This window comes from Malus domestica, chromosome 04, assembly GCF_042453785.1.
Source record: "Malus domestica chromosome 04, GDT2T_hap1".
Lineage (NCBI taxonomy): Eukaryota > Viridiplantae > Streptophyta > Magnoliopsida > Rosales > Rosaceae > Malus > Malus domestica.
Window position 1 is genome coordinate 26,371,680 of NC_091664.1, and position 25,898 is coordinate 26,397,577.

Consider the following 25,898-nt stretch of genomic DNA (forward strand, 5'->3'; position numbering starts at 1 on the left):
CTTCAATGTGGGAACTTGGAGCTGCACTAAGTTAGATGCCATAGCTACTGCACTTGCCAGAAAAGTAATCTGGCTCTGATACCAATTGTTGGTATTGAAAGTTTACTAACTCAATACCAAAAATATGTGGGTGATAAGTTTTTTAACTTTATCACACCTCCCACTATCATTCTCAATAAAATTGGACAAACGAAAGGAAAGAAGTAGCAAACTTGTTGATAACAAAATACTTTGAAATATTAGAAGAGTTTATAACTCTTAAAGGTTACAAGCTAAAAATGAGAATTGGGAATTACAAAGAGCCTTATGGGAAGGCTTTCTTATACTTGCAAAAACAAAAGGAACCACACAAGTGGTTTTTTTTTTCATAAACAAAAATACACACACACATGCAATCAATGATGGTGTTTACCATCTTTTAATAAACAAACATCATAACCTTTCGGCTAGTAGCTCACACTTTCTGAAAAGTGTTCCACCACTTTCGGCCACTGTATTTGATTTGAACTTCCAACAAAAGCAGGTACTATATAGATCAAATTAAGAAAAATTAAGGAATATTAAGCAGGTCACTTTTGGCTTAGAAGCTGGTGATTGGGTACGCTTAAAGAAAGTATCACTCACCAGTAAGTATTCTTCATTCCATTACTCGTGATGGTAATGTAGCTGTGGGATTTATAGGGTTGGAAACTCTTTGGAAGGGGAATTATTCACAGTTTTAGATGGCATAATCATGTTGTCAAGCTGAAAGCTAATGTATTGAGCCCTAGATTTGACTGGCCTCGTAAGAGGAGAGCGACGCGGGCTACCGGGGAAGTATAATGGATCCTGCTACATAGGTGCCTTGGTGTCAAGTTCCCGGGAATGCTTACCTTTGTGGAAGAGAACTCTACCTTTGTAGCTGATCCTGCTGAAGTGGAATTGGTTACGTTTGATGCTTGTCCAGGAATTGTGAAGAAGTACCAACATTTTGAGGATTTTCATTGGGCTATGAGAGAAAGATTGAAAACAATCAGTAACTTAGAAAGAGAAAAGGCTTACCAAAATCTGAATGAAAAGTTAAACATCAAAATCACCTTCCCAATTCAATCCCAAAAGGAAAATCACTATTGACTAACCATGACTGGCCTGCTTCTTTTTGTCCAATAATCGAAAATTTCAAGAAATATCGGGAGGAAAATTTGAGATATATCTGTAGGAATTACCCATTGCAATTCTTTCAATTCCATCTTCTCCTCGCAAAACTGCTCATTTCTTTTCTGATGTTGTGTTTGAGAACAGTATGAACATCAAAAGTACATAAAACATAGAGAAATAATACATGTAAACAATTAGCTATAAAAAATAGAGAGAAATAATATCTCTAAACAGAATTAACTAAATCGTTTAAAACACAAAATTAGCCAAAAGCAATAAAGAATTAAATCATAATCAAAACCTATCGATGATTGTCCATGCATGCTTGTTTTGCGTTCCAACCAAAATCTGCATTGAACAACAATAAAAAAATAAATAAAAGAACATGGAGAGTAGCATTATGATTGATTATGCCAACATCAAAGCCAAACAATGAAGGAGTGGGAAAGAGTGAGAAATATAAAAAATAAAAATCCAAAATAAATAACTTAAGAAACCAACAGTATGGATTTAGAAATTAAAAGCCCTTGTTCTCTTCATGAGTTCGTATTCCTGTGTGTTAGCCTGGTAGATGAATATGAGGGGCAGTTATGAGTAATAATCGTTTATGAAAAATTGAGTTGGAAATAAATCCAAACTTATGCAATATTGCTTTGCAAAGGGACAAACATGGAGTTTATTTGTTTACATATGAATACTAACCTGCAATTTTGAGTGTGACAAACCTTGTTATGCTGAATCCGGTGACAACATAGAAAATATTCCAAAATAATCACACAAAAGAATATATGATAAAAAAGACAGAGACAATAGAAACGAAAATACCACTCAAACACCCAATGGCATTGGGATCTTTTGTAAATGGGTTGAAAGCCTCATCACCTCTTTATGCTGCGATTCAAAAAAGCATGATCAAATCTCGGAATTGAGTAGCAATAGAAGAATCTAGTGGACTAAAAAAATGCCAAATAAATTAAAACAACTAAAAAAAAGGAAACAAAAATAATATTTGAATACGTGAGATGATTGAAGAACTAATGGAGGAAGAAAATGAATGAGTTTTACGCTGGCCAAAGGTTAAGAGGGTGGAGTGGAGTTTGATTCAAACTGGCACAGGCAGTTGTGAAAGAGTGGGAACGTGTTGTAACAGTTGTGAAAGAGTGGGAGCGTGTTATACTGTGTTTCAGATTATGTCTCAACTCAACTCGATAACTGCTTTTATCAAACTACCCTTTGGGATATGAGTTTTTGTTTTTTTTACCAGTTTGTCCTTATTTTCTGATTTTTTTTTTTTGGGATTTGATTGTGAAGAAAATAAAGGGATTTGTTTTGGCATTTTGAAATGTTTCACCTATTTAGGCTTCTCCCTTTATAGATATAGATAAAAAAGTTAAAAAGAAAAAGTCGCATTATGTAAACATAAAAGGTTTAAAAGAAAATGACAAACATAGAAGGAAGCTAACACATTTCATCATGTATGCATAAATGTACACAAGAAAAGTTTAATAAACGCATGAGAGGTTGAGTACAATAGCCAATACCAATAAGGATATACACTCTAATTGTTGTGCGGAAGCGTCAAATATGAAACCAATAAGTTACAACGGCAAAATATGACAAGACAAATAATCCAAAACACAAGGATTTATACTGGTTCGGCGTAAGCCTACGTCCAGTTCCGAGATGGCGAGGAAATTCCACTAATATCAAAAGGAGATTACAAATAGAGTTTTAACTCTCAAACCCAAATCCCACATACAATCAATAGCTCTCACTCAAACTAAGAAACAAATAGAGAAGAAGAAACACATATCAAAATCCTTCTCTCCCAAAAGCTACACAAGTAGCACCAACATCTTTGATTGAGTGATTACTAACAAAATGGGATTATTACAAATGGTGGGAAAGAGCAGCTCATATTCAAATGGGAGAGCCGAATGCTCTCCCTGGTTTCTCTCATCTGCCGTTCCCCCACTTCCCTCCCACATTCGGTTGCAACCTTTATCCATACAAAAGCAACCAATAAAAAATCCAAAGTAAAGGAATAATCATTCCTTTACAAACATCATCATGACCTTCCTTTTTCTTTTCAACAAACATAATCATTGTGTCTTTACTCATGATGATGTCCACCAAACTTTTCTTTGTTTAATTTACTAGCCGAAAGTGAATGTCAAGTTGGCCACTAATTTGGCCACTATCCAACAATCTCCACCTTGGCCAAATTCCGAAAACATCATAGAGAATCGAATCAACAATCACCATAAGCACCCAAAGTACAAACTAAAGACAACGGGAACTAAATCAAATTTCCCAAATTTTCGGTACTCATAATGATCTCCACCTCGACTCAAATTGTACCAAAGCCAACAAAAGTAGACCATTTCTCTACCGTCTTCTCCAAATTTGCAAACCATAAGTGCCTTGATCAAAACAAAAGGTGATTCAAGCAAAGAACTGAAATTCTTCAATATCACCAACAAAAGATCAAGCACACCATACTAAAGTTGGACACACAACGAACTCCACCTGCTCACAAACACCATGGTCTTAAACTGCACCAATAGACTCATTCACATAGCATGGCACATTCTCCAAGTCAAAACTGATTACAAATTTGGCAACAAGGTCTCACATACCACATACAAAAATATGCCCTTCACTCAAGTTTACCATCATCACATGAGCACCAACAGGACAACCAAAATTTCAAATTCAAATAATCAGTAAAAGATCCAAAACCATACCTCAACTGGAGTCTTCAAAAAAGCTAATTGCAGATGATGGAGACCAACAAACCAAATAGCAGTGGCAAACAAATCCAACCAAATGTACATAAACCAAACAAAGTTAGAAAGCATATAACTTGCCTTCTACAAGAGGGTCCCACACAAATGTTCTGCAGTGCAAGTGGTGTATCCAAAATAGTGTGATGTCTCACTATCCAAACCTTTGCAGAACTCAACAAATTGGCCCTCACAAACTCCTCCAATGTCTCCAGCAACTTGCTCCAAAGGCAACTAGTGGGAGTGAAGAAAAAACTTCTCTACCGTTGAAAAAATGCCAAAGAAAAGAAAACTTAGCCTTAGCCTTTTTCCCTTTTCTTCTAGCCAACAACATCATTTGTCATCATGATGTCCTTCTGCCAAAACAAATGCCGAAAGAAAAAGAACCAACATTTTCTTTTCAATTTTCAACTGCTTCTACTTTTTCTCCTTCCCACTCAACTCGTAGACAACAGCCCACAAACACCTCCGGTGCAACGATGACCAACAGAAAACCCACCAAAAGCAGTACACTACACCTGCAGCCGTCGAACACCAACACTTCAACAACATCGACAACAACATTGTAGCGGACACGCTGTTTCCGAAACCATTCTCCAATCTGCGAGCTCAGTGACTGCAACATAGTCCCTTACTATCCTTCTTCAACGCCACGCATTTTGCAGCCAAACTCTGCATCTCCAATTGACCAAATGCCAAAGTCATTCCTCCTGTCCAATTTTTTCAAAAAAACATATTTCACTGTCATTCGAAGATTTCATAGACATACTAATACAAAACCCCAAGTCGAAACCCAGAGCTCTGATACCACTTGTTGTGCGGAAGCGTCAAATATGAAACCAATAAGTTACAACGGCAAAATATGACAAGACAAATAATCCAAAACACAAGGATTTATACTGGTTCGGCGTAAGCCTACGTCCAGTTCCGAGATGGCGAGGAAATTCCACTAATATCAAAAGGAGATTACAAATAGAGTTTTAACTCTCAAACCCAAATCCCACATACAATCAATAGCTCTCACTCAAACTAAGAAACAAATGGAGAAGAAGAAACACATATCAAAATCCTTCTCTCCCAAAAGCTACACAAGTAGCACCAACATCTTTGATTGAGTGATTACTAACAAAATGGGATTTTTACAAATGGTGGGAAGGAGCAGCTCATATTCAAATGGGAGAGCCGAATGCTCTCCCTGGTTTCTCTCATCTGCCGCTCCCCCACTTCCCTCCCACATTCGGTTGCAAACTTTATCCATACAAAAGCAACCAATAAAAAATCCAAAGTAAATGAATAATCATTCCTTTACAAACATCATCATGACCTTCCCTTTTCTTTTCAACAAACATAATCATTGTGTCTTTACTCATGATGATGTCCACCAAACTTTTCTTTGTTTAATTTACTAGCCGAAAGTGAATGTCAAGTTGGCCACTAATTTGGCCACTATCCAACACTAATCACTAACAAAAAAAAAATTAAAGAGGAGTACTTATTAAGCAATGCCATGAAAATGAAATTAAACTTGAGAAGCTAGCTAAATTACATGATCGAACCACGTATGCCAATGACAAGCATCGAGTCGAGGGGATTAAGAACATGTAATTAAGTTTAAAATTTTCAATATATAAGAAATACGAACACTAAATATCATAATACATTTATTATACGAAACCGTGTTTCGAAGACACTTAAAAATTTCTCTAATTAACAGGAGTGAACAAGTACGGTAGTGCGCATCATGTGCTTAAACTCGAACAAGTCAACGAGGCCGTCATGGTTGCGGTCAACGGAGGTGATCATCTTCTGAACTCTATCAATCTCATTGCCTTCCTGGAATCCAAGCTTGGCAAGCACCGTCTGCAACTCTTTAGCCGATATGTACCCGTCGCCGTCCTCATCAAACACCTTGAACGCCTCCGAAAGATCCGACTCCTCTTGCGACAACATATTCTCCTTTGAGTTTCCGTCGCATGCCGCTGTTGATGCTCCCTCAGCAGCGGAAGCAACAACCTCTTCGTCGTTGTTATTATTGTCGAAATAGGTGTCATAGAGGGATTGGTGGAGGGAGAGGAAGTCGTCGAAGTTGAGGTCGTCGTTTGAGGGTTGGATGAAGGATTTTATCGTGGAATGGAGGTCGGAGATTTCAGTGTCTAACCCGAGAAGTGCTAGGGCTTGGCTGATCTCGTGGACAGTGATGAAGCCGTCTTTGTTCTTGTCGAACATATCAAAGATGCGGCGGAGGCGGAGGGAGTTGAGACTCGTGCAGCGGAGGCGAAACGACCCCGAAGGCCGTTTTAACGACGGAGCACTAGTCCCTGAAACTGTAGAGGCCATTTATTATTGAGTAATTGACTAATTATGTAGTAATCAGTAGGATAACGACGATGACGACAACGCCAACGGCGGTGACGAAGAGGATGCAGAGAACAAAATGTACAAGAGAAGTTTGGTATGGTGGGATGATCAACAAGTGGTGGTATTATTATAGAGGGCTGGTGCGCGTGTGGCCGGCGTTTTGGTATTATTTTATTACTTATTTGGATGTGTTTTTAAAATGACTGAAAGCGTTTTTTGTGAAAATGTTTTTGAAATCAATCCTTAGTAAAAATGCAAATAAATTTTGAAAAGCATTTAAAGTGCTTCTTGAAAGAAGCACATAACTAGTGCTTTTGAAATCAAAAAATATTTTATTTAAAAGCTCTTTTAGTTATTTTAAAAACACATACAAACAAATCATTAATTTGTGTGTTTGTTTAGACTTTTGTACTATTACATGATGCATTTTCGGTTGCCAGTGACTATTTCTGGGTACAACTTCCAGATGTTTGTCATTGCTTTTACATGGTAGAACAAGCAACTGCGTAACAAATTTTCCAGCTACAAGTCGGTCGTCGTTGACCCAAGACAAGAAAAGTCCGTGGTCGACAACCAATAAAATTTAAAAGTAAAAAGAAAAAAGAGAGATTAGAAAATGACCTGAGATTGGACTTTTTCCGTGTGGGTAGAGGGATTAAAAATTTTAAATTAAATGATATGATTGTTAATAATAAGATTATTATTTTAATATTGATTAACGTGTTTATTTTCTATTAATGATACATTTTTTGTTTGGCAAATTTGGTTGATCTCTTTAGTATTATCCAATTTGTCTAATTATAAGTAGACCAACATGGATTGGTGAACCCTATCTCTATTAGGCATATGGTATAACATGATATAAAAATACGTTAAGTGTAATATTACTCTTCCTTATGTTGCACAATGATCTAAATTGTTTACTTTCTAATTTATTCTTTAAAAAATAAGCAAATGAAAAACGTTTAACTGTTGAACTAAAATTGTTAACATGATTTGTCTGTTTTATTTTACTGAATAACCATAAACGACTAAATAATTTTAAATTTCTTTGAATTGTAAAAAATTGATCTTACAGCAAGTCCACCCGGGGTGGGATAGGCCGGCACCCAGTGGAAAAAACAGGCTGAGACTCAGCCAATCCACTCCAGCTCGTGGAATCGACTGGCACCCAGCCCAAGCCAGTTCACAGGCCGGCCTAAAATCGACAGACCTTGGGACCGGCTCAAGTGACGCCTAGTTGACGCCAGCGTGGTGTCGGAGGGCAAGGAGCCACGGAGCCGTCAACATCGCGAAGCTCGACCTCACTCTCAAAACCCCCCTCTTGTCCACCGGCGGCGGCACTTCACCACCGCAAGCGACTTCCGCCCGCTTCCCGCTTCCCGTCCCGTGAGCTCCTTCAAATCTGCATGTGCATTTCCTCCAAATCCGACTGCCTCCCGCAATTCAACCACCTAAGATTGGAACTTTTGAGCTTTTCTGGGAAAGTGGATTCTGGGATTGGAGTTTTGGGGTTGGAGCAGTGATTCTAAGGGTCGGGTTTTTTTTTTCGTGGAAGGGATGGGAAGTTGCAGGAGATGCAGGGAAGAAGAAGTCAAAAAGTACAAATAAAATTATTATTTTATAATAAAAAATAATAATATTTTAATAAATTGACCAGCCTATTTTTTGTTTAAGGATGGAGATGTTTTGGCCTATTATTGTTCACTATAGTCTATTACTGTTTACTTGAGTGGATAAATACGCTGGATGCTGACACAAAGTCTTTAGGGGTGGACTTGCTCTTAGAGAACAACCCAACAAATAAAAATGTCGGTCAATATAGTCGGCAAGGAATCTAGTTGAATAATTGGGCCACGTGGCGCACATTGATGCAAGATATGGTCTAAGCTGCATGTCTTGGCCCAATCGGGACAACTCGATTCGACCCGTACCCCTGCCTATACCACACACGCTCAGGGTATTTATTTTAGGCGCGTATCATAGTTGACTAGTCTTTTTATAGTTATATTCAGACATTTTTTTAATTATTTCTCGCACATTTGGTAGTATATTCTTTTAGGAATTGAGAAGACTTATAGAAAAATTTCAACATTATGTTATCATCATATGTTTCATCAATGCTGAGAATCGAGTTAAATATGTATCATATGAAATACGAGTATATAATTCGTAATCAATCACTGAGCTACTTGTGGTAGTTTTTTTTTTTTCTTTCTTTTTTCTTTTTTCGGTCATACATGTGGTAGTTATTAATCTCCCACCTTTTACATGTGTACATTGTGTGGTGCCACTGCCAATCTATTTCCAAATACATTTTTTTATTTATCAGTATTTCCAAATACATATATATTGAATTGGTGAGATAACAAGTGAGCAACAACTAATTAACATTTCCTTACTTACTTCACAAGATAAGTTTGAAGGAAAATCAAATAAAGGAAAGAGCGCTCTTATATGGTAAAGTTTATCTTTTTTCCTAATTAACTTTCTAAAAACTTTTATATTACTGTGTATTTTGTTGCGCCAAAGTTTTTATTCATACAATAATTTTAGAGTTGTGTTATTCTCACTCTAGTGTCTTATCTCCCCACCCACTTTTCAATTAAATTTTTAATTACAAGTTTGCTCATTTGTAAAATGACCGATAAATACATTAAAAGATATCTCTCTGTTCACGTACTATTTATCTATCCTTAAACCCTCACCCAATAAAATTCCACTGCTACTCAAATTGAAATCATTCTGAATCCACACTATTTTCTATATTTTCTGCAAATTAATTCTCATAAAAATCTTGAAGACGAAGATGAACCCAAAAACCAGGCAACCAGAGTTTGCTTCTTATCTGCTTTCTCCGGCCACTCTCTAGTTCAAATTTAATGTTTTTGTTTTGGTTAGATGTTTCAACAATGGATATCAGCATGGATTGGTATGTAATTTGAACTTGTTGCATATGTATAGATGCTAATATTTACACAAGTGTGGAAGAAGAACTAAGGAAGGGTATTCTATAAAGGGTATCGAGTTTGATTAGTAGAAAAAAAATGGTACAAGGTGTCACATCCTGGCCCAGGCCCTCACCAGATCCCGAGTTCGACTCCGCCGTAGCACGATATTATCCGTTTTGGGCCCCGACCACGCCCTCACAGTTTTGTTTCTGAGGACTCACACGAGAACTTCTCAGTGGGTCACCCATCCTACGATTGCTCTCGCGCGAACTCGCTTAACTTCAGAGTTCTGATGAAACCTAAAGCCAATTAGCTCCCAAAAGGCCTTGTGCTAGGTAGAGATGGGAATATACATATAAGGCTTAAAGGATCCACTCCCATGGGCGATGTGGGATGTTAAAAATTACAATCCACCCCCTTAAGGGCCCGACATCTTCGTCGGCACATTTTCGATCAGAGATTGGCTCTGATACCAAATTGTCACATCTCGACCCGGGCCCCCACCACATCCCGGGCTTGACTCCGCCGTAGCACGATATTATCCGCTTTAGGCCCCAACCACTCCCTCACGGTTTTGTTTCTGGGAACTCACACGAGAACTTCCCAGTGGGTCACCCATCCTAGAATTGCTCTCGTGCAAACTCGCTTAACTTCGGAGTTCCGATGGAAACCGAAGCCAGTGAGCTTTCAAAAGGCCACGTGTTAGGTAAATATGAGAATATATATAAAAGGCTTGAAAGATCTATTCCCCTGGACGATGTAGGATGTTACACAAGGTCTGTCACTGAGCTCTCTAAAATTATACTTTACTGATACAATAATTTTAAAGACAAGCTCGGAGCAGAGTGAGAGTGCTAATGAGGAAATTTTAGGAATAAAAGTGGTTGAGGAAAGAGCATTTTAATTTTTTAACTTTTTATGGTGGATGAGATTATAATATGGGTGGAGAAATAGAATAATGAAGACTATAAAGTGGGTCTATTAGCTCTCTAATTTTATTACCATGTATTCATTGGCGCCAATTTTTATTATCATGTAAAATTTCGTGCCATATTTTTCCCTCCAAAACTAATTTCCCACCATATTTTCCCCTCCAAAATATATTTTCCTTATATGCTTCCCACCAAAATACATTTTCCAAGACATTAGTTTCTTTCCAAAATGGGTTTTAATATTCAAACTTATTGTCAAATTCATAAGAGATTGATGATAAATGGCGTGAATTATAGTATCATAAATTATTATTATCCGCTACTTAATAAAGTTTTACGTTTTTACATGACGATCGTATCATAACATTGTCTCAAATAAACAAAATTTTAATAAAAAATAATTACATAAAAACAACTCTGACATGAAAATTCAAAATCCTATGTAAATCAAACTCTGACAAAGAAAAAATAGTGACAAAAGAACATGGATAAAATGGTATCCAAGGGAGGTTTGGCATGTATTGAGTTGTTTTAAATTTTATTTATTTTTTTAGGAGGATTTAATGTCAATTTTATTAGAAGAAATTGTAGCAATGGACCCTCAATTTTAACCCAATTAGAGTAATGGTCTTTCAACTAAAAATTCATAACCATTGGTCCCTTAATTTCTTAAAATGTGCAGTTATGATTATTTTCATCAACTCCGTTAGAACTTCCGTCAAAAGAAAAAATAATAACAAAAGAACATGAATAAAATGAGATCCAAGGGAGGTTTGGCATGTATTGAGTTTTTTGTTTAATTTTTTTAGGAGGATTTAATGTCACTTTTATTAATGGAAATTGTAACAATGGTCCTTCAACTTTAATCTAACAAGAGTAATGGTCTCTCAACTAAAAATTCATGACCAGTAGTCCCTTAACTCCTTAAAAGGTGCAATTATGATCATTTTCATCAACTCCGTTAGAACTTCTGTCAAAATAAGTCACATTTTATGCACATGAAGCTAAATTGAGGGGTAAATATGAAAAATCAATGAGAAAATTGTAGTAAGGTCCCTAGACTTTAACTCAACTAGAGAAATTGTCCCTCAATTTTAACTCAACTAGAGCAATGATCCTTCAACTTTAACCCAACTTTAGTAATAGTCCTTCTAACATAACTCATTTAGCTGCACGTTTTGATGAGTTAAGAGATTAATGATCATGAATTTTTAGTTGAGAAATTATTTCTCTAATTAGATTAATATTTAAAAACCATTGTTACAATTTTCTAATTTTATTATTAGGCAAATAAGGAATGTTCAAGGAGTGAGTTTTGCAAACCGCCAAAAATAAGGTGGGGGGGGGGGGGGAGTGAGTTGCGAGGAAAGTGGGTACGGACTCCTGTGTAAGTTTTAAGAACGAGTCGAGTCACTCAGATCTAACTGGAAGAACCAAACCCCCCAACTCGAAACAAAAAAGACACACCGACTCAGTTCACATTTCACAAACCACTCTCTTCTGCTTGCGGCTGCTCCAACTGCTTCTGCTGTTCTCCAACTCTCTGCTCTCTCTCTCTCTCCTCTCTCTCAGGTTACTCCAACTTTCTCTCTGTACTTTTACTCGTTTTTGTTCTGAACAGGAAACTCGATGAGTCTTGCTTGGCTGCTGTTCTGGGTTTTTTATTTATTTGTTTATTAGTTTCTTGAAATCAGGGTTGCCCGGTTACTTTTTGGCTGGGAAGATTGAAATCTTGAGTTTTCATTAGGAATTTAATTCAAAGTTCTAATCTTTAATTTTCATGTTAGATAATTGTTATTGTGTATCATGTTCAGAGCATATGGTTTATCTTTTTAGATTTAATTTCTTTAATAACTTCTCTGCAACCCATTAATTTATCGATTTCTGTTATTTTTTCACCAGTTTTTTAATGTAAAGTTCGATTCTCTGACATGGGTTTTATCTGAATTTTGCTGCCAAATTCTAATTTTAATAATTAATTTACCATTTCAGCTGCTACCCTTTGTTTGGATTAATGGGTTCTGGAAGTTGTACCAATGGACTGGAGGAATGCAAACTGCAACCTCCAAAAACTTTGGAAAAATCGGATAAAGCTAGTGTTTTGGGGCTTCATAAGGACGCTGCAGAGCCACCGGTTGAATTGGTTGCTAATGGGGTGGCTTCTCTAGGGCCTGCTACTCCTGATGCAGTCCGAGAGAACGGGGAATTACCTGTTGGTTTGAAATCTCCGCCCTCTGTTTGCAAGAAATCATCCAATGTAACTTGCTTGAATCCGAATGCTATCCGAAATGGGGACGACCCATTTGGTTGTTCTGATGATAGAAGCCCCAGGACACCGGTGGATGATGTCTTCGATCCTTTTGCCCCTGGTCGGGAAGACCTGGCTAAGGCGCCGCAGTGCAAAAAATATGTCAGCAAGTGCAGGGGCATGGTTGCTCGTCAGCTTAACTTTGATTCTCCCGTCCAAATTTCAGAAGACGAGGTTTTGACTGATGTGGAATCCATTTCGGATGAAGAAATGTTTGAAGCTGTGTATAAAAGCCTATTGGAAGCTATCGTGTCAGAGCAAACTGAGGGAGCTATTGCTGAACGCTCGAGGAAAGATTGCGTTTCTGATGACTGCGTAACACCTCGTCCAGAACCGCGTCAAACTGGAGCAGCTGAAACTTGTCCTGGGGCACCCTTGAGGCCATCAGGGAAGTCTAGGAACATCGATATGCGGTTAATCAGAAAGCTCGAGTTCTAACTCCAATTGACTCATGCGGGTTACGTGGCGGTGAATTTGCAAGAATTCTGGTACTTCTTTCCAAATTCCAACAGCTTACCTAGATTATACACAGTAGTGCTAGCATTGTATAGTAGTTGTTGACATTATTTATGCATTTAGACACAGGGAAAGACGTCGTTTTGATATTAAGTTAGCATCGACTAGTGCTTTTTTGGTTTAAGTCAGAATTCTAGACACAGGGAAGAAATGAAACAGAAAATTCTTCCAACCTCGTTGATCATGTACTGAACTTATTCATGTTCAATGGTTTTCTTATCAAATTCCATATGCTTGAAATCTCTGCGCTTTAGGATTTGGAGTTATATTTTGATGATTGGGAATGTTTGTCTGCGTGTTTTACACTATAAATGTTGTTGGATGATAACCTTAAGAAATCATGTTTAATGTCCTGTGACTAAAATTATGGTTTTTGGTTGTAGCTTTTGACTTCTATTTGAATAGAAACAAACCTCTATGAGACATTATTTTCACATGAATATTTGGGTGGTGTTGTTCCTAAGAAGAACACACACCTGTTCTTTCAAATGAAATAGATCTGAGTTTATGTTTTCTTTTCTGTTTACATACTGAGGAAATCTTATTTTGGTTAATTCATATATTCACCTCAAAATCCAATGTAGATGGAGCATTGAAAGTAGGAGAAATAAATTACAACAGAAACGTAAAGGTGACGATATACCAAACCAATCATACAGTACCATGTGGCCACATGAAAGCACATGGCAACGTGTGACACACTTGGAATACCGTCACTACTTTGGCATCCCGATTCCCATTCTGTTTTATAAGCTTTTGAGGTCATGGATAGAAAGTTCGCACTAGTGTTGTATGCTCAGGCTGGTGGGTAAGCTTTAGAAACTAGAAAGGCTCGTGCCTGCATATGGATCTTATGTCGTATTATGCTTTCCAGCACAGCAGATTGTGCATGCAGCAAACCAATTTGTGCCCGTGAAGTCACTAATCAGAACGTTGGCACAACAAATATAATATAACCAAAATCTAAACGAATTTCCATATATTTTTATTCTGTTTTCTTACATCAAATTCTATGATTAAGAGAAAAAAATTTGTAAAACTTGTAGCCTAAAACTCATCCTAATTAACTCCCTCTGATTAAAACCCTACAAATTTACATGCTATTCTCTCCGTGTTTTTGCTACAATCTGCACCTTCTCAGGAATCATTGAGAAGCAATAATAACTCGCACAACTCACAACTTGGCCTTGCTCTTGCAATCTTGCCTCTTCACCTTCATGTCCGGAAACCCAATCGTCAGTTGGCATTCTGAAATCGCTACAGCGTGCTTCTTGATGAACCCCAAGAACGTAACCCTGCCTGGAATCCTCGTTTTCGTTTCGACCATAATCTCACCCCCCACCACATCACTGATCAATTTGCTCATGTCGTTAGCCAGCTTGTCCACCTGTAAAGTAAGCCGGCAGGGTAGCGTGGCGTTGCCCCTCGCCGGAATGTTACCCGGGTACAAGTTTGCATTCCCAACCTGTGTGCCTTGGTAAAGAAGCAAAGTCTTTCCCTCGCCATGCCTGAAGCTTGCGTGGTTTTGATTCTCGACGTTGATCGTGATGTTGAGGGTAATGTTGAGTTCGACCCGGACTGCTGGAAAGGTGATGCGAGGAGCCACGCCATCCACGAAGGCGGAGAGGATTTCGGTTTTTGGCTGTTTGGGCTTAAAAACGGTTAGGGCAAGAATCAGGGCGATGATGAAGAGTAGGAAGATCAAGAATACGATAACACTAATGGCAATAAGACATGAACGTTTTCGCTTGTTGGGTTGGTTGTGGTTGCTATTTTCTGGCATGGTGTGAATTTTTTTTAAGGAGAGGGTGAGAGAAGGAGAGTGACTTATAGAGAGAAGAGTATTTAAGGTGGTTGGGGATTGGGACTTTTGATTCAATGCTCAAATCGAACGGCCAACTAACGCAATTTTGAACTGTATCGAACAACTAACTTGAGCTTTATTCGGGTCACCGTCTTTTAGTTGCTCCCCACACCACCTCTGTTTCACTTGTAGGGATTCGAACACACCTATATCTTGACCAACAGTTACGGAGAGGGAGATTTAAAATCTAAGTGAAAATAATATTCTTCTTCACTTGGAAGTGAGAGATCTTAGGTTCGAATCTCGTGGATAGCGAATTCGATATCAAATTAGGTTGCCCATTGTATGGTTTAGCCAAACTCCCCCTACCCCTAGTGTAAAAATATCAATGTACTAAAAAAAATAAAATAAAATACAATGCTTTGTCTTGACCAACATGCATAACCGGCTAACCGATATCAGATAAACAGACCAAATTTTCAATTTTGCAGTTTTATCAAAACCTCTTTTGATGGAACTTTAGTATTTTACTTTAATTTCTCTCATGTTTTCCTTAATTTGTGCATGCAATCCTCTTAATTTGTTATTAAATTACTGAAATCTAACCGTCAATTGTTATAGCAGCAGCATATCTTAAACAAATTAAAGGCGAGATTAAAGACAAGGGTAAAGATTGTGGTCGATGCAAAGAGAGGGAAAACTTCAGGGTTCACACGATCTTGTTTGATATGAAAAACGACTAGTGCATCTCATGCATTGATTCACATTGCATAATATGTACAGAGTTCACGTAAGCAATGAGGACTTTTAGGGCAGGGAGTGCATTTTGCAGCAAAATCCACCTAAGCAATTTAGACTTCTATATATCATGCTCGAAAATAGCACTATCCTAACCATTAATGGTTTTAAAGTTTTTATGCACTATTCTTCAACAAGGTGGTTTTGTAGGACTAATTGTGTTGTTCGAACCTTAACAATTGATATCAGATCGATTATTGTACCACGATTCGTAGTCAGACTTTACAATATAGATGATTTTAACTCATCGTGGCAAAGAGAAGAAAATAAAACATCTTCAAGCATATAAAATTAGAATTCACTAGAAATTAAATTTCGGAAGATTTCAAAATTGTTTATTAACGATAAATGCACTATTCTCAAAGTTATTTATTTATTGATTTTAGAAGAAAAGCTTTTAAAAAATTAAAATATTGTTTGTGTAAACAATATAATTCAGCCAAAAAAGTCTAATGTTAGGAAAAAGCATCGAGTCTTATACGTTGTCTTCAAAACAACAAGTCATGGAACCAAATTGGACACCAGAGTCTAAATTTTGTAAAGCTTAAAACTTTGCTAACCAATTTGCGTTTTTCAATTTGATTATCGATCTACTCTGCTATCTGACGTGCATTAGACCTACCACAATTCACAGCAAAATAAAATTGATCATTTGGTTTCTAGGATATTAAGAAGAAGAAAACAAAAAAAACAAAATCGAACCAATCTAATGAATTTTGTTGGAGTGAAAAATGGCGCATGACACAAGTTTGCTGTTGCTTGCGGTGTTGGTTAGAATGCGATACTTCCAGCTTTTGTTTTGTCTTATGTGATGGAATTATGTTTTTCCTTGTAACTTGTATAACGCAGCAAAGAAGCAATACCAATGTCACAAAATATATTCAGAATCTTAAGAAACTCGAAGATTATAGATTTAGGTAAGTGGCACGAGTAAACAAATCATATAAAACTAGAATTTTGTTTTCTTTGTGCAGTGCTTCTTTCGAACAGTTTTGATACAGACATTGCAGGAGCAGGTAGAGACCACGTCCACATGAATATTTGAACAATTTGAGCAAAGAGTTTAACCTGCCAGAGATTTTGATGTACATGTTGAACGGCAAGGTACCAGCCAACACATATCCGAACGAACTATAGTTCGCTTGGATTTTCCCTGCAAACGATCAGCCAAATTAATAGTGAAAGTTAAATTAATGAATTTGTTCGCACCCCCTTTGTACCACTCCTGCATCTATAAGAGCCTTTCCCACCACCACGCTCTTGTACGGCAACAATGCCATGCTGTTGGCGTACGTGAAGGCCACATTGTTATGGTTCAGGACGGATAGATTCACTTCGAGACTAACCTAGATGTCTTAAGGCCACGGAATCCACCATGGTTAGGGGGGCTGTTTCCATGTACACCGTCATGAATAAGATCAGTACTGTAGCAGATATTACAACAAGAATGGAGGCCACTGCCAGGGCTATGTTTATGAGTCGGACAATTTTGATTTCCAATCACTTCTTGCATACTATGAACATCTTTTTTTCGGGCCCTCTTCATGAGAAGACATATTAACTTAAATGCTTAATTTCTCTCTTTTGCGTTGCATGTCTTCTTAAACTTCTGCATGCCCTTCATCCCTAATTTGTTATTAAATCATTCAACTCTAACTGTAGCTTGAACTCAGCAGCATGCTTAAATCGCATTGTTGTTGCATATACGTAGGCTAGGCCAGTTGATCATAATAGTGGTGCTTATCACCTTAACATTCTATTTAGAGTAAATTGTAGCAATGGTCTCTCAACTTTAATCAAATTGGAGCAATGATCCCTCAACTAAAAATCTATTACCATTGGTCCCTCAATTTATCAAAATGGGTAGCTATAATCTTTTTCATCAATTTTGTCAAAATAAGTTATGTTGGAATAACCATTTATATAATTAGGGTCCCTCAGCTCATCAAAGTGTGTAATTATGGTCATTTTCGTCAACCAAGTCAAAAAATTTGTCAAAACGAGTTATGTTGGAAGGACCATTCCTACAATTGGGTTAAAGTTAAGGGACAATTTCTCCAGTTAAATTAAAGTTGAGGGACCAGTGGTAATGGATTTTTAGTTGAGGGACCATAGTTGCACGTTTTAATGAATTGAGGGACCAATGGTAATGAAATTTTAGTTGATAGACCATTGCTCCAATTGAAGTTAAGAGATCATAGCTGCAATTTACTCTTCTATTTAAACTGCTCCTTCCCAAAATATAGTATGGTTGCATATGCTTAAAAAGCTTAAGGTGAAATCAAAGGGAAACGTAAAAGTTGAGTTCAATGTAACAATACGGAGACTACTATAAGAGAAAATGATCTTATAATCTTATTTGATGCGAAGTACGACAACTCAATACTACGATTATTTCTAGATCAAATTTGAAGAAAAAGAATAAATTGGAACACTAATAAAAACATGTCTTGACACGAGAACTACAGAAGCGATTGTAACTTTTGTGTGTCTATGTGCACCTATAGTCCCCAACAGTCCTGCTACGGATATCGATGTCAAAACCGCACAAGTTGGTGGAGGTCACAGCAACCTTAGCCATTCCAAAGATCTTCACTTTGCCGGGGACTTTGGTGAAAGTGTTGAAAGGCATGCTACCCGCCAACATATCATAACTAACCGCGGGGTTGCCCATCAAACGATCAGCCAAAGCGGTGAGCGTAACATTCGTGCTTATGGTGGCTCCCGGCGCTACCTTTCCTACCTCTATATCAGCCTCACCGACGTTCACGCCCTTGTAGAACAAGATTGCAGTGCCCTTGGAGGGCTTGAAGGCCACCTTGTTGCCATTCTTGATAGAGAAAGACATTACCATGGTGATGAGTTTAGGCGCATGGTGACAAATTTCTAGGTTTCTTAAGACCAGTGCATCCACTAGGGTTATGGGGTCCTTTGGCTTGTAATTCGTAAGCCCTAGGATCAGCATTATAAAAAAAATTATGGCCACAAAAACTACGATCGCTGCCAGGGAGGCGAGTACCGGCTTTTGTTTCAGCATCGTTTTTAGCTTGGATAGGTCCATACTTTGTTCTTGTTCTTGCTATATTTTCAGGGCGACTTTGGTTTACCTGCATCCTATGGTTTGAACCCTTTACTTTTATATACTTCTCTCAATTCGCTCGCATGTCTTTCTTAATTCAGCATGCTCTACCTCTCCCTTTGTCATTAAATTCTCAAATCCCACCATATCTTAGATTCGGCATGCTTATATTGACGATCAATCTGGGCGTGCTTAAACAATTTCAAGCCAATCGAGCTAGAAGACACTGTTGAAGAGACGGGTAAATATCGTGCCCGATGTGTCATGTAGCAGGGTGAAAAAGTTGTGAACTTATTAGCTATAAGCAACAACTGCATGTCATGCAGGAAGGATTGAGCTCACATAATTATCTCATTTTATGAAGATCTCAAAGTTTTTCTTATTTGGTCCTTTTAAGATTTTATTTGGCCAACCAAAAGAAGAGTTTGGGATTTGAGTTGAGAAATGCAATTTATGTTCAAAATATGAAATCCCACATCGGAAAATTAAGTTTACAACTTGAAACAGAGAAGTGATGTTACAAATCTGGTCACAACTCTTATGAGTTATGAGCAATTTTGGAGCAAATTGTTTCCTTCTTTCACATACTTGGTTTAACATGAAGAAATTAAGAGCACTTCCACCGGGATGCAAATGTGCCAGCACCCAGTCAAAAAACAAAGCTAGGGGTCAGTACATTCACTCCAGCCCACAAACTTGCCTAGCACCCAACTCAAGCTGGGCAACAGACCAGCTCATTTTTGACAAACCCAGAGACCGGCCTATTTGGCTAGCGCGTGCAATTCACTCGCAAGTGGGCGCGAGTAGGGGACATGGGTGCAGGCGGCAAGGCCCGCTATCAGCCCACTTGTTCTTCACCCTGAAGTAGGTGACGTAGCCCTCTCAGTGTCGTTGGATTTCCAACAGCTAGTTTTTCTAGACCGTTGGGTTTCCAAAGGTAAAAAAAAATTTAATTTTACTTTTAAAATGGACAGTCCGATCACAGATCAACAGTCCATATTTTTTCCCCAAAAATAAAAATAAAAAAGCCCAACGGTCAGAATTATGACCGTTGGCCACGTGGCAGCTCCTTGGCTCTTGGATTTGAATATTTTTCAAATCCAACGGTCCAGATTAATTAACTACATTAAAATTTATTAAAAATTATGAAAAAATACAGAAAAATTATTAAAAAATACAGAAAATTTTAAATTTTTTTTTCTATAAATACCTAACCTTCATCTTCCACCTTACACCACATTTCAATATTTTCTAAACTTTCTACACTTTCTACATTTCAATATTTTCTACATTTTGAGAGAAAAAAATGTCTATGTGGAAGCTCATTGAAGATGTTACATTGTGTGAATGTTGGGTTCACACAACTCATGACCCAATTACGGGTAATGTGATGGATAAGCGAGAAATGTGGAGTAAAATTACAAAAGCGTTTTGCGATGTACATGGAAAAGACGCCAGAAGTAGTCAAGGTCTTCAAGGTCGTTGGAAAAAGCTTAACACATCCTTTACTTGATGGAAAAACACCATCTCTCATGTTTCCGGTAATCTATGTAGTGGGACAAGTTTAGCGGATCAGGTGATAATATTTTTATTTATTTATATGTATTCCACCCTCATCAATATTTTAATTTATTTATTTGTGTTACACTCACATTTTTTATAATATTGTCTTATCCCACATTTATAGACACTGCAAGCACAAGCTTTCTACAATGTGAATACCACAACAAATCATTCAACAAATGAGAATGTTGGCAAATTGTCAAAGATTGCCCCAGATACAAAATTTTGTCAACCGGTCCAGAAGTTGTCATGCACAGCTTGAGTCTATACAATTCGCCAGAACCAGACACGGCTAAACAAGAAGGCGACACATTTGAAGACACAGAAGGGATGCTTGAAGAAGTGATGGAGACCCAACCGACTCGTCAGCCCCTCAGGCCTCAAGGTAAAAAGGCATCAAAGAAAAAAGGTAGTTGTTCCAAAAATGACTACACTAAATATATGGAGGAACTTGCTTGCCAAGGTGAACTAAACATGGCACGGGAAGTGGCTAGAGATGAGGAAAAAGCTGCTGCTATGGCAGAAATATTAGCAACTACTATGAGACGTGATGCAGCGGCTGAGAGACAAAGAGAAATAGTTAATTGAGAGAACGAGATGATTAGAGAAGCACTTAATCGAGAAAATGAGAGCTTAGAGAAGAAATGATAGCTCAAGCAGATCGTGACATTATGAACAAGTCTTTAGTAGGACTGTCTCCGAATTCAAAACATTTTTTGACATCGGAAAAAAGAGACGTCGTGCGAATGAGGCGTGAAAGAGATGCGGAAACAAGTCGAGGGGGTTATAGCTACACAAATCCTAGCAATGAAGATCGTAACACCACATATCCTAGCTCCAAAGACTTTGTATAATTTCGTATTTATTTGTAGTACTTTATTTAATTTCTTGTGTAATTTCTTATTTATTATTAGTACTTTATGTAATTTCTTATTTATTTTTATTTATAGATGTAATTTCTTATTTATTATTAGTACTTTGTGTAATTTCTTATTTATTATTAGTACTTTATGTAATTTATTATTTATTTTTAGAACTTTATGCAATTTCAAAAAAAAAAAAAATTGTACTTTATTTAAACACATCAAATAAGATCACATAACCTCACCAAACAAACTTTAAAAAAAAAAACACACCAAATAAAATTACATAAACTCAAAAAAAAAAAATACACTTTATTCTTCAACCACAAGCTCATTTTAATTATCTTCACCTTCTTGTAATCCCCATTGGTGCTCAATCAAGTCATTCTAGCGGGTTACGTGCCAGTATGGCTCTTGCACATCAATGTATTGTTGAACGATCAATTCATTGTAATGTTCATCTCGTTCTAATAGCTCATGTTGCACGGGATCTTTGGTCCGGTCATGGGCACAATAGATACGTGTTCTTAGGTTGTTCATCGGATCTAGCTCATATTCATCGACGACATCATAATCATACTCATCTTCCACAATCATGTTGTGAAGAATAATACACGTCATCATGATGGATCGAAGAGCCTTAACATCAAACAGTCTAGTAGCAAACCTGACAATCGCCTAACAAGCTTGCAGGATACCAAAACAACACTCCACATCCTTCATACACCCCTCTTGACATTTTGCGAAGTGTTTTTCTTTTTCAGTCTATGGATGTGGCACTGTTTTGACAAACGTAGACCACCTTGAGTAAATGCCGTCTGCAAGGTAGTATGGTCCGTCGTATTTAGTGCCATTAACCCAATATATGCATCTCGACGATTTTCCTTGTAGCAGATTGTCGAACACTGAAGATTGAGTAAGGACATTTAGGTCATTTTGAGTTCCTAGAACACCAAAAAAATCATGTCAAATCCATGTATCAAATGAAGCCACCACTTCTAAAATGATACTTTTGGCTCATTTTCTATCGCCATAAGCTCTCTGCCACACACTTAGACAGTTTTTCCAAGTCCAGTGCATGCAGTCAATGCTTCCAATCATGCCAGGGAAGCCTCGCATCTCACCTTTCCTCAGAAGCCTTCGTATGTCCATTGGCGTGGGTGTCTAGAGGTACTCATTGGTGTACATGGCTTCAATTGTAGAGCAAAACCGCATCAGGGACTCCAGAACAATTGTTTTTCCCATCCTCGCGATCTCATCCACTTAATCTACAAATGCTCCATATACAAGCATTCGCAAGGCAACCGTAATTTTTTGCTCTAGAAAAAGACCTAGAACACGAAAAACATCATCTTTTTGCACAAAATATGGATCATGGTTGCAAATAGCACTCATGATTTTGTTGAACAAACTTCGTTGCATTCTAAAACGACGTCTAAAAACATGATCAGGGAATACGCTGTTGGGAATAAAATAATCTTCCAATAGATCTTTATCTCGTCTTTCCCTTTTTCTATTGAAGTTTGCGGCATGTCTGGGTTTGGCTATCTGACCCACAGCTTCCATGACACGGCGGGTATGTGAGGCCCTCTGCCTTCTATGGTCATCATCCGAGTCCTCCTCCATTGTGAAAGCCTCATCTCCACCTCCACCTTCCTCGAGATTGATCAATTTTTCCTGTTGTGCCAACAATCTTTTTTGTTGCTCCACAAATTGTTTATGCACTCTCCTTGAAGAAGACATTGTAAAAAAAACTCAAGATTTGAAAACGATGAAGAAGGATTCTGAGCTAAAAATAAGGATTGAGTTTGGTGTGAGGATGGATGTAGAGATGTACGATTTATATGGACAAAAAAAAAAAGATGGGGTTCTGGACAATGCCACATGGCACTATGTGATTGGTTGAAAATCTTATCGAAATCTTGGCTAAATTATTGCAAACAGGAAGTGACACATGGCACGTCGGGATTGGTTGAAAATCTTATCAGAAATCTATCCACAAAATAGTACATTCGGATAATGACACGTGGCGTAATAAGATTGATTGAAAATCTTATTGTAATCTTGGCTAAATTATTGTAAACAAATAGTAACACGTGGCACATCAGGATTGGTTGCAAATCTTAGCGGAAATCTATTCACAAAATAGTACATTCGGATAATGACACGTGGGGTTACGAGATTGGTTAAAAATCTTATCCGAAATTAAAACTATTTTATTTATTTATTCTTTTATAAAAAAAATTAAAATATTTAAAATGGGCTGGATGCTAGCGCATTTTGTAGGGGTGAAGATCGTTTGTGCCAGCACATTTTTAGACTGGGTGACATCGCATTTTTTTAGAGGTGAAGATGTTTTGGCCTATTATTGTTCACTGAGGCCTATTACTATTTTACTTCAATGAATAAATGTGCTGAGCGCTGGGGCAAAGTTTTTAGAGGTAGAATTGTTCTAAATGAATGACAACGATTGATAGGGTGATTCGTACATCATATAAGGCTAATTCTGACGGTTTATACTTATTGTCATAAATTCAACAAGCGTAAATAGTCACACTCGCACTTTATAGTTCCACAAATACGAATGCCTAAGATTAGTCCCTGCACCAGCACGACTCATCTTAACATTTCTCTCGAAGAAATGAAATGAAAAATATTTAATCGCAACACCATCAGAATCAGCAGAAATCCAAGACTCATGCAATAAAATGTTTTGGGAAATGTCATGTAGCAAATAATTCAAAATATACTACAAGAGTGGCAAATCAGTAAATTCAGCTCGCACAAGCAGACAGACCATAAAAATCCAGAAAATAAGAAAATCCGAGATAGCAAGCAAAAAACAAAAATCATAGTTTTATCTTGTATGTGCAGTGTTGCTGTCCGACAGTGACGTTACCGACATCGATTCTGAAGTCGCAGGAGGAGGTCGAAACGACATGAATCTTAAAAATCCCCAAAACGCTGACTTCCCCGGAGACTTTGGTCAAAGTGTTCAACGGCAGCGTTCCGGCCACCACGTCCGAAAAGAGCTCCGACTTCCCCAGCAGCCGATCCGCCATGATTGTCAGTGTCACGTTCATGGACTTGGTCCTGTCCGCGAATATCTCGCCCGACCCGATTTGGGCCTCGCCCACGTTGGTCCCTCTGTAGTTCAAAAACGCAGTGCTGTTTTTGTACTTGAACCCGACTTTATTCGGGTTATTCACGGATAGGTCCACGCCCAGAGTCAAGTTCACGTCCACGCTGAGACGTGGAATGTTGAGTGCCAAGTCGAGGTCTTTCAAGACGACGGAGTTAACCGTCGTGGTGGGATCCTTGGCTTTGAACACCGTCAGGCAGAGGATCACGAGTACGATGGTTGCGACCAACACAACAGATGTCGCCGCCAGGCAGACGTTTCTGCAGGTTCGGGAGCGGCTGGGGGGGAAGGCATCTCCACCGTACACGGCTTTCATTGATCTCTCTGAAAATGCTCGATTGCCAAAAGATAATCTTTTTGTAACAGCCTTTTGTATAAAGGTGGAAGCTTTTGGTGGTGGGTTGATATTATAGTGGATGGATGCGTTAACCTAGGGGTTTGAGCCCCACAGAAGCTCCAAGACGTGTTAATGGGGGTTTGAGACGTTTTCGGAGCCAACTTGCCTAAATGGTTAGATTAGGGTTTATTGGTGAAGTTGATTTTTGTGTACTCTAGCATAAATCTCTCATTCTCAATTCGTTGTATAAAAAAAAATATTAGCAGAGATAAATTGAAAAATGTATCTAATTATAAGCCTTGTTGTCCTCTAATTTTCACATTAATTTTGAGCCCCTTCCACTTTTAGGCTGTGTGACTAGATCAGTAAGACTCACTCATGTGCATCTCAACACACTAATAAAAAAAAATAGTGGAAAGACCAAATTTATTTACAAAAGATTCATTTTCAAGGACTAAATTGATTACTTTTTTTTTTTTTGTGATTCACAAGTTCTTTTTTCATTGTCTTCAAATTTCGTAAATTCGACTAAATTTTTTAAAACACATCAATTCATGTTACTCACAAAAAAATTCATGGTTTTTAATGGTTGTACAAACTCATTGGTTGCTGATCAATTTGTCGGGGCTTGAAGAAAATGAAAGTTGAGAAAGTCTATTCTTGCCGTAAAAGTCCTATTAGCAATGAGCCTTGAAGAAAAGGAAAGGTGAGAACAGCGGAATAGGTGGCTTTTTGCTATTGGCACCAACTTATTTCCAAAATTTCCCTTAACCTTTGCATTGCCACTTTGCGAATGTGTTTGCATTTTATGATATAAATTCCTATGTTATACATGCAAATAGTTATAAGAACATTTATATAATGTTTTCTACCTCATTCAACAACTTAATTACACTCCCGCTGTTTTGGTTGGAAGTTGATTAGAAGAGTCTTCATTCCATCAACATCCTTTCCTTTACAATTTATGCTGAAAATTACTTCCAAAATGTAATATGAAAGGTTTAGTTGGCATGTTAACTTTCAGAAGCATGAGATGAACGAATATGTCCTATTTGTACATGATATTTTTTTTTTATCTACAGCCTCCTGTGTCGTCTTCATTTTCAATCTCAAAAGCCTTCCTTGACTTCTCTTTATCTATTTCAAATTCATAGCATAGTAATAAAAACATAATGCAAACAGTTTCACTATGCATTAAAATTTAGCAACACAATTCCTTGAGCTCTCAACATTATAAATGAAAAAAAAAGGTGTTAATGCAGAAGTCAAAAGATATAAATCACTTTCAATTGATAGAACTAAAAGATCACCAAAAAAAACAAGG

The 25,898-nt window shown here is 37.7% G+C and overlaps 5 protein-coding genes across 5 annotated transcripts; 1 reads left to right on the forward strand and 4 right to left on the reverse strand.

The window, feature by feature from the left end:
- Positions 1–5,528: 5,528 nt before the first annotated feature.
- On the reverse strand, positions 5,529–6,736 carry LOC114824419 (calcium-binding protein CML42-like). Its single transcript, XM_029101352.2, has one exon. It carries the CDS (start codon positions 6,258–6,260, stop codon positions 5,631–5,633), a length of 630 nt encoding a protein of 209 aa, XP_028957185.2. The 5' UTR covers positions 6,261–6,736; the 3' UTR covers positions 5,529–5,630.
- Positions 6,737–11,459: 4,723 nt separating this feature from the next.
- On the forward strand, positions 11,460–13,228 carry LOC103419419 (cyclin-dependent protein kinase inhibitor SMR11-like). The gene is made up of 2 exons (XM_008357525.4): positions 11,460–11,736; positions 12,157–13,228. Exon 2 carries the CDS (start codon positions 12,179–12,181, stop codon positions 12,908–12,910), a length of 732 nt encoding a protein of 243 aa, XP_008355747.3. The 5' UTR covers positions 11,460–11,736; positions 12,157–12,178; the 3' UTR covers positions 12,911–13,228.
- Positions 13,229–14,162: 934 nt separating this feature from the next.
- Positions 14,163–14,771, reverse strand: LOC103408589 (uncharacterized). Its single transcript, XM_008347429.3, has one exon. The coding sequence runs from the start codon at positions 14,769–14,771 to the stop codon at positions 14,163–14,165; it is 609 nt and encodes a 202-aa protein (XP_008345651.3).
- Positions 14,772–18,081: 3,310 nt separating this feature from the next.
- LOC103408588 (uncharacterized) lies at positions 18,082–18,627 on the reverse strand. The gene has a single exon (XM_008347428.3). The coding sequence runs from the start codon at positions 18,625–18,627 to the stop codon at positions 18,082–18,084; it is 546 nt and encodes a 181-aa protein (XP_008345650.3).
- Positions 18,628–22,358: 3,731 nt separating this feature from the next.
- LOC139195081 (uncharacterized) lies at positions 22,359–22,838 on the reverse strand. The gene has a single exon (XM_070820270.1). It carries the CDS (start codon positions 22,836–22,838, stop codon positions 22,359–22,361), a length of 480 nt encoding a protein of 159 aa, XP_070676371.1.
- Between the last annotated feature and the right edge of the window lie 3,060 nt (positions 22,839–25,898).

Excerpts from the sequence above, each read along its gene's own strand:
- LOC103408588 (XM_008347428.3), bottom strand. The coding sequence starts at position 18,627 with ATGCTGAAACAAAAGCCGGTACTCGCCTCCCTGGCAGCGATCGTAGTT.
- LOC114824419 (XM_029101352.2), bottom strand. The coding sequence starts at position 6,260 with ATGGCCTCTACAGTTTCAGGGACTAGTGCTCCGTCGTTAAAACGGCCT.
- LOC103419419 (XM_008357525.4), top strand. The coding sequence starts at position 12,179 with ATGGGTTCTGGAAGTTGTACCAATGGACTGGAGGAATGCAAACTGCAA.
- LOC103408589 (XM_008347429.3), bottom strand. The coding sequence starts at position 14,771 with ATGCCAGAAAATAGCAACCACAACCAACCCAACAAGCGAAAACGTTCA.
- LOC139195081 (XM_070820270.1), bottom strand. The coding sequence starts at position 22,838 with ATGTCTTCTTCAAGGAGAGTGCATAAACAATTTGTGGAGCAACAAAAA.